Below are 9,042 nucleotides of genomic sequence, written 5' to 3' on the forward strand. Positions count from 1 at the left end.
TAACGGTGAGTCCCCTTCCGTCCGAACGGTGCTTGCCGTCGCAAGCTAAATTGCCTAAGTGTTTGGTGGGTGTCTTGAGCAAATCGAGCCGGGAGTGTGGCCTTGAGCTGGGCCGAGAGAGATCCTTCGGCAAGCTTGTTGGAGTTGGTATTGCTGTGAGTTTCAATTCTTCCACGACCCTTGCCGCTCGCAAGTTGTGTTGGTGTGTGGTCGCTTCCTTGTAGCCGGGCATCAAGGAGAGGCCGGGTCGATACCCAGAGTGGTGTTGCGCTTGGTTTAGCTTGAGCTTCGTAGGTAGGCACTTGAGCCGGGTGCCTCGCCGCTTGGAGCTAGACTCGCAAGGCCGAGGTCGGGCCATCCGTAGTCGGGTCCTTGGCGTAGCCGCTCGGGAACAAATTTGGGGGACATCTGAAGTGGGTCCTTGTGAGATTTTTTTTTTTTTTTTTGGGAGTTAGACCTTCGGCAGTTCAAAAGACTGGGTGTGGGTTTATGAGGACCTAGGTCTCGCCAATGAACCGTAGATGAGCTTTGGAAATGGTCGGGCAAGGAAGTGGAGGTGAAGAGAGGGGGTCCAAAAAGGGTCAGATGACTTGCCGCTCGCAAGGGTAAGTTGGGAAAAGTTTTGGGGCTGACCTAAGTCTCAGACTTTGAGTCTTTGGCATGTCCGAGACCTGTCTTCTGCCTTAGAGTGGTGAACCAAGGCCATGGAGTCATGCATTTTTAATTATTTGTTTTTTTATTCAGCAAGGTAGCCAAGGCAATTTTGGGGCTTAGCTGTGTATTGGGCTGGGCTTAGCAAGTTTGGTTTTTGTTGATGAGCCTCCCATTTGGTTTATGGTCCTTGCCGCTCGGGCAAGGACCCGGAATATGTATTGATGGTTTTTGTTCGACCTTGAGCCGGGCAAGATGAAATTTCGTGGAGTCGGGCTCGGGAGGTCGGGTGCCTTGATCAAAATTTTTGGTTTTTGTTTACTGTGCTTGATCAATTTGAAAGAAGGGGCAAGGTGGATTCGGCAAGGGAGCTAGCCGGGCACGAATGATTTTGTTTTGGAGTTTGGCCACGGCGTCAAGCACCGGGCTATTCGGTTTTGGTGTTGACCGCTGACGGCAACTTGGTGTGGGCCTTTGTGCCTTTCTTCAAGGGCTGGGCCTTGAGTAATTTGCGCACGGGCTGCCGAGGATTCGCGTAAATTGGAGTTGGGCTCGGGCTTGGAGCTGGCCCGTGCGCATTTTCGGTCCCCAATCTCCTTCATGAGTTGGCCATTCGTTGCAGATCAGTTTGGGAAGCACTTTGTGGGCCTGTGCAGCTGGTGCGAAACACTTGATCACTTGAAATTGGAGCTGGGCCATTTGAAATTTGGTGAAAATTTTCCGGAGAAGGTGGGGTATGGCTGCCATTCGGTGTCCTTGGGTGCGCCATTGAATGCCGTTGAATTTGAAGCTGCTTCCCATTGGGTGTTTTGATAGGTTTAGTGGCTGGGTGCCGTATGGCTCGGCCATCTAAATTGCCCCATACGTTCAGCTAGTTGTCATGTGGGCTTCTCATTGGATTGAAATGGTGGTTGGCCTCCTTAGCCCTGCAAAGTGATGTTGTCGGTGACTTGGAATATTTGGCCCGTGCCAAATTGGAGCATCTTCAAAGTGGCCCGAACAGCCTTGATTCATATGCAATATTCATGAACCATGTTGTTGAATAGGATTGTGCAATGAATTACTTAAATATTACATGCTCGTATGCAATATTTATATGTAAGAAGAGAAATCTTATCTGGAGTAATTTTTCCTTGGCCAGCAAGCCATGCATGGTGATATCCTTGGTGCATTTGGGATATTTGGCCACCTCTAAATTGACTCTTTCAATGTGACTGAAAGGTGGTTCCTTGGGTTGAAATGATGGCTTGGAGCTGTGATTTTTTTTGAGCCTCGTGTGCACGGGCTGGGCTTTTTCGTTTTGGTAATGGTGAAGTTGCTGGGCCTTGGATGCCAAAAGCACAAGAATTGCACGTTGCAAGGAAATGGGCCTAGGCACGAGGGTGCCGAAGGCATAAGAATTGCATGTAGCAAAATGATGGGCCTAGGCACGAGGGTGCTGAAGGCAACACAAAGCTTGCGTGTCGCAGAGCGATGTAGCTAGGCACGATGGTCCTGAATGTGACACAAGGCTTGCGTGTTGCAAGGCAATATGGCTGGGCACGATGGTGCCGAGGGCAACATAAAGCTTGCGTGTCGCAGAGCGATGTGGCTAGGCACGGGGGGTCCCGAAGGCAACACAAAGCTTGCGTGTCGCAAGGCATGTGGCCGAGCACGAAGGTGCTTGAAGGTAACACAAAGCTTGCACGTCACAGAGCGATGTGGCTAGGCACGATGGTGCCGAAGGCGACACAAGATGTGGCTAGGCACGATGGTGCCGGAGGCGACACAAAGCTTGCGTGTCGCAAGGCAATGTGGTTGAGCACGAAGGTGCCGAAGGTAACACAAAGCTTGCACGTCGCAGAGCGATGTGGCTAGGCACGATGGTGCCGAAGGCGACACAAGATATGGCTAGGCACGATGGGTGCCGAAGGCATCTTTCACGCCGCTGATAGCTGGGTGCCGAAGGCATCGCTCAAGCTATATGATGAAGATTGTATGGGTGCCGAAGGGCACTGAGGAAGGAGAGAACGACATAAGCCTTTTGTATCGATTCCCACAGACGGCGCCAAACTGTTGATGCTCAAAATGGTTAGGTCAAGATTGAGTCCAACTTAGTGATGAGGTGTGATGGATGATGAATGAAGGTGAGGACCTTAAGCATGTGTATAAAGACTTGGGCAAGCGATAAATGTAAAGAAGACAAGATATACGTGGTTCACCCTTAATGAATGGGCTACGTCCACGGAGAAGTATGTTCTCATTATAATAGTGTATGATTACATTTGTACATGGGGTTGGACCCGAATATAAAGATAACAAGTGAGATGCCCAAGTCAGGGATCTAGAAGAGAGTCCCCGGCCCTAGGGTCTAGCTCTAAGACCCGGATCCTCTTCTAAGTGGAGAGAGGAAGTCCCCTTTTCACATGGATACTATTCCCTATTTATAGAGAGGTGAAAGTGGGAGGTTTGTGTAGATTTCCGATGTGGGACTTTGCACAATCGCTGTGGTGGTGACACGTGTCATGGCATTGATGCTCTTGGTGCTAGTTGCTTTAATGCTGGATATGCTCGGTTGATTATGGTGTAAACAGAAGTTGTACTTAAACTACGGTTTATATGAACTTGATCAATAATTAAGATTAGCAACTTGACCGTCTAACATCGAGAACTAATTCAAATGTTATTTCCTCTCTCGAAAATTCATGTATAGCATTGGTAATGGAAAGCCTCAAGGCCTATGAGCTTCTACACATACCAAAGAATTATTGATCCCGATGATAAATGAGCACATGTATATCCGGAACTAGGCACAAAAGTCAAGATAAAACACTCGAATTTGTTGATGTTAAGAATATTCAGATTATGGAGGCATATCATTTCATATCGATCTTGTCAGTTGGGCTGCTACAGGCACGTGGCAATCGTAAATGTGGCCTCGCTATAAAGAAACAGATTTATCTGCAGTTCAAAGAATCAACACACCGCCATAAATCGAATAATGGTCCTAATTTTAATAAATAAATATATAAAAATATACAAATAATGCCAGAAATATTTATGTAGCCGATCTAGCTAACCTCCACCAAACTTTCAGATATTGACCATAACTATTTGGCACTTGTGATTATTATTCATCTTTTCCTAGAAAGTCTTATCTGAATCATTAAAACCATTTCTGTCTGATATACAGCACTTATCTGAAATTTTTAACCATTATTTTATCCGGTGGAGTTGAAAATAAAAACAAAAAGTTCCTATATGTGTGTGTGTGTGTGTTGGGACCTTTCATTTAGAAAAAACCAATTAAAATGTTGAAGACAATGTGGTCACCATTTTGGGATGTTGTTGCTAGCATTGAGAAAGATGAAGCAGTCTTCATCTTTCTCACCCATTTAGCCCTACTGTTTACTCTCTTCTGGTTCCTGTTGCCTTGGAAAAAGTCAAGGAAACCAACCCTCCAATGCCACCAGGCCCTTGTGGCGTTCCCCTGCTAGGGTACCTTCCCTTTCTAGGCCCCAACCTTCACCACGACTTCACAAAGTTGGCAAAAACCTACGGCCCTATTTACAAGCTAAAACTTGGTAGCAAACTATGCTTTGTGATCACATCACCAACTCTTGTCAAACAAGTGGTTCGTGACCACGACACCATATTTTCCAACCGTGATGCTACTGTTGCTGCACAGGTTGCATCATACGGTGGCATCGACATAGCGTTTGGAACGTATGGGCCGGATTGGAGGCGGTTGCGCAAGGTGTTCGTGAGCCACATGCTGAGCAATGCCAACATTGATGCTTGCTATGCTCTGAGGAAAGAAGAGGTTCACAAGTCTCTGAATTATATTCATGGCAAAGCTGGCAGCGCAGTTGATTTGGGGGAGGTGGCATTTTTGACCAGCATCAACACACTCAAGCGCATGATATGGGGAGGGACGCTGCAGGAAGAGAAGGGAGCAACTGATATTGGGATTGAGTTTCGGAAGGTGGTGACAGAAATTATGGGGTTGCTTGCAAAGCCGAACGTTTCAGACTTTTTTCCTGTGCTTGCCAGGTTTGATATACAAGGGATTAGGAGGCAACAACAGAAGGCTATTTCTGTCACTGAAAAGATCTTCACTTCTGCCATCGAAATCCAGATGAGTATGCCTCCAGCCGAAAATGAGGGGCTTGAACAAAAACATGGAAGGAAGGACTTGTTGCAGTTCCTCTTGGAGCATAATAAAGATAGTGCAACACCGCTTACAATGCAAGAACTCTTGGCCTTGCTCACGGTACGTGTACAAGATCCATAGATTTTTTTCTTTTTTTGGTGGAGACAAGATCCATTTCTTTTTCTTCTTTTGGTAGAGAAGATCCATAACTCAGTTCGTGCTTCCAGGTTTACAAAAATGTTATTTTAATAGTATATTTAGTTAAATCCCTTCAAATTCATTTTTTCTCACCTACAACTCATTTCTTTATTTTCCTCTGAATAAAACCCTTTTTTTTTTTAATAAATAAAACTCAATGACTAGGATCTAACTCAACAAGTGTAAGATCTGATTTATTGTACTTTTTTTGGTTGAAATTTGAGGGATTTTTTATTAGTAGAAATTTTAAGGATTTTTTATTATAAATTTTCAGGATTAGAGGGAATGCCCAATAAAAAAAAAGGAGTAATTGATATGCTATAAATCAGGAAGTATTAATTAGAAATGAAGGAGTTATCTGAAGTCTAATGGCAAGCAATGTAAATATGTAGGAGTATTATGACCTTTTATATTTTACAGGGCATTTCAGTTTGAATTTGAGTTATTTCAAAATTGTGTCGATTATTACTATTTCAGTTTGAATTTGAGTTAAAAAAAAACAGTTGTTGTATGGGCCTCTATTATCAAAGGAGACATAGGGGCCTATATAAGACCAGACCTTATTTTAACTTATCTTGTCAAGCTAGGAACTATATACATTCAATCTACTTAAAGCATCTTATATTGTGAGACTATAAATTTGATATACACTATTAAAGTACGTTATATTGTTTGATTGTAAATTTGAATTATATATACATTCAACAAGATCAAACCTTTTTCAGAGTGACTAACCAATTAGTGATTTCCAAAATAAGAAGAGGTGTGAAATTCGCATCCTGTTCCCTGGTTAATAAAAAAAAGTTTGATTATCTAGTATTGGCTACATAATGTATATGTGCACTCCTATATATTGAGTTGCTCTAAATTGTTTAATATATAGGACGTTATGGTGGGAGGAACTGACACCACCACAACAACAGTGGAATGGGTGATGACTGAACTGATGCAAAATCCAGATGAATTGAGAAAAGTTCAAGAAGAACTAACAGAGATTGTGGGGTTGAACACCTTGGTTGAAGAGTTTCATTTGCCCAAATTACATTACTTAGATGCTGTCATCAAGGAGACCTTCAGATTGCACCCAGCGCTGCCCCTGCTAGTTCCACGTTTGCCGACTCAATCTACCACCGTTGGAGGCTACAACATACCCAATGGTTCAAGTGTTTATCTGAACATCTGGGCCAATCAAAGAGACCCAAGTGTCTGGGACAGTCCCTTGAAATTTAGGCCCAAGAGGTTCCTAAACGACCAAAGCAAGTTTGATTACAAGGGCAATAGGTTTGAGTATCTTCCATTTGGGTCTGGCAGAAGAATATGTGCAGGGCTGCCCTTGGCAGAGAGGACGCTAATTTATGTGCTGGCTTCATTCTTGCATTCGTTTGAGTGGAGGTTGCCCTATGGAACAAATCTTGATCTTTCAGAGAGGTTTGGGGTTGTGACAAGGAAAATGACTCCATTAGTCGCCATTCCAACACCCAGGTTATCTAAACTGGAGCTCTATACCTAGATTAAGGTTCCTGTACCCCTAAAGGTGTGTGTTGTAAGAAAAATAAGTGGAGAAAGTATGGAAATAGAAAATTTTAATTAAAAATTTGCGTTATGTGGTTCATCTTCTTCTTTTTTTGGTCAGGAAGATCAAATCTTCGATAGAAACACATGGGAAGGCTAGGACATACAAAAGCCAGAGCAACCGAGTAAGGAAGCTCAAAGGAAACAAACTAATCTGTGACATTACATGAACAAGAACAACGAGATTGTCCCAGATGGAGATATCAACAGATAAACCAAAGAAAATTTCACACCTAAATGCAATAAAGCACCGCACAACAACAAATTGAAACCAAAAAAGTTACAGAAAAAATAGAACCACACCACAGATCTACCACAAAAACCAGTAACTCTTAAAGCAGTCCAAAGGCACAAGAATAAGAACCAAGGAGCAGGAAGGAGGTGGTGCAGACCCCAGCCGGAGCGTTGCCGCGGCTCTACACACCTTCCAAGGGGCACGCGATAGATTGCGTTTTGGGTTGGCTGTTGTTGTTGAGAGTTAAGCTGCATACTAGTTTTGAATCAAGCTGCAGATGTTAATTCTGCAGATTGATAGTGAAGAGGATGAAGAAATCAAAGGAGCTGAAGAACTTTCCATTTATAGTAGTAGCCGTTATAGGTTATTACCAACGGCTAGTTTTCCTACTATTTTGGGAAACTCTACAGCTGTCATTCTTAGCTGTCTTAGTCCTTTATGCTGTAACAATTTCTATCCTAGGTGTAAGAATCGTAGCCTCCAATGACCTTGAATGGCTGGAGATGAGTCCTTGTATCCTAGTTTTTAGGATTTGTTTTTGGCAGCTTGTGTCATGCTTATATTGTGTTTTTTTGGCTCTGATGCAATATAAGATATATAGACAAAAAGCATTCTCATTCTCTCTGAGTTTTCTCTCCTCTGCATACGTTGCATATACTGGTTCTATTGGTTTCTGTGAATCAGGCACTAAAACCAGCAAACAAAATACCAAATTCTAACATGGTATCAGAGCTTCTGTCCGATTTAGAAAGGGGCGTGAGCCGTGAGAAAGGGGGTTTTCCTGAAATCTCTATAAGGGATAAAGGTTGCTCTTTTATTGTGTGGTTCACTGAGACTCACATCAAAATGGTGGGTTCAGGTTCTGCAGGTGGAGATTTACGAACTCCACAGTTCAACGGCTCAAACTATGATTTTTGGTCAGTAAAAATGGAGACTATCCTCATAGCATATGACCTATGGGATGCAGTGGAGATTGGAATACAACCACAGCCGATTATTGAGCAAGAAGTAGGCTCTGAAGGCACTGGAGATGAAGAGAGTGAGGCTGAGCAAATCCCAGTGGAAGCACCTACTATCTCCAGAGAAGATAAGATCAAAAATGCCAAGGCTTTGAGTCTTATTCAAGGAGCACTGATAGATGAACTCTTTCCTCGCATCAGAAATGAGAAGACTGCAAAAGGTGCTTGGGAAATTCTAAGAAGAGAGTTCAGAGGAGATAAAAAGGTAAGAGCTGTGAAATTACAAGCTATTAGAGCTGACTTTGAATATTTGAGAATGAATGATGTTGAATCTCTGGATGACTACTTGGCTCGTTTTTTTGAAATTGTAAACAACCTGAAATCTCTAGGAGAAGATGTAACAGAGAAAAGGATTGTCCAAAAATTGTTGATGAGTCTAAGTAGGAGGTACAAGTCCATAGTGTCAATCATTGAAGAAACCAGAGATCTTGACACTATTAGAGTTGAAGAAATTCTTGCATCTGTCAAGGTTTATGATAAGAGAGAGGATTTGCATGATGAAAGGGACAAATTGGCAGGAACTGAGAAAGCTTTAGCAGTCTGAGTTGGAAATGATCAAGCTTCTGGAGCTAACAAAAGTTCTCAGGGAAAGCAAAATCAAAAATGGCAAGGACAAAACAAAAAAGGCTCAAATTGGTCTCAAGGTGGAAATTTTAACAACAATAATGGCTCTGGAGGGAATTGGAACAACAACTTCAATTCACAAAACAAGCAAGGGAGTAGTAGTCAAGGTGGTGTGAAACCACAGTGCCAAGTGTGTCAGAAATACCATTTTGGTATATGCAGATATAAGGGAAAACCCAAGTGTGGAAAGTGCAGTCGATTTGGTCATTTAACTAAGGACTGTGAAAGTGGTAAACAAGTTGCAAACTGTGCAAAAGAGGAAGAAGTAACCACATGAAAATGTTCTATGCTTGTCATGCAAGCTCAATTGCATCAAGCAAGTCTGTGTGGTTTGTCGACAGTGCTTGCAACAATCACATGACCTCTCAAGAGTCCTTGTTGATCAATCTTGATAGGTCAGTGACCTGCAAAGTGAAAATGGGCACTGGTGACCTTGTTCAAGCCACAGGAAAAGGGACACTAGTAGTTGAGACAAGAAAAGGGAGAAGATATATAAATAAGGTGCTGTTAGTCCCTGGTCTGGATGAGAATTTGTTGAGTGTAGGACAAATGATGGAGCATGGGTACTACATTCTATTTGGAGGAAACTATGCATTGATATGTGATGATAG

The 9,042-nt window shown here is 42.9% G+C and overlaps 1 protein-coding gene and 1 pseudogene across 2 annotated transcripts; both read left to right on the top strand.

The window, feature by feature from the left end:
- Nucleotides 1-2,362: 2,362 nt before the first annotated feature.
- LOC148915675 (geraniol 8-hydroxylase-like) lies at nucleotides 2,363-7,160 on the top strand (annotated as a pseudogene). The gene is made up of 2 exons (XR_016122203.1): nucleotides 2,363-4,903; nucleotides 5,865-7,160. The product of XR_016122203.1 is annotated as a geraniol 8-hydroxylase-like (transcript).
- Nucleotides 7,161-7,508: 348 nt separating this feature from the next.
- LOC107880707 (uncharacterized) lies at nucleotides 7,509-8,351 on the top strand. The gene has a single exon (XM_016792797.2). The coding sequence runs from the start codon at nucleotides 7,509-7,511 to the stop codon at nucleotides 8,349-8,351; it is 843 nt and encodes a 280-aa protein (XP_016648283.2).
- The last annotated feature ends 691 nt before the right edge of the window (nucleotides 8,352-9,042 follow it).

The sequence above is a fragment of the Prunus mume genome, linkage group LG7, assembly GCF_029339155.1.
Source record: "Prunus mume cultivar Tortuosa linkage group LG7, ASM2933915v1, whole genome shotgun sequence".
Lineage (NCBI taxonomy): Eukaryota > Viridiplantae > Streptophyta > Magnoliopsida > Rosales > Rosaceae > Prunus > Prunus mume.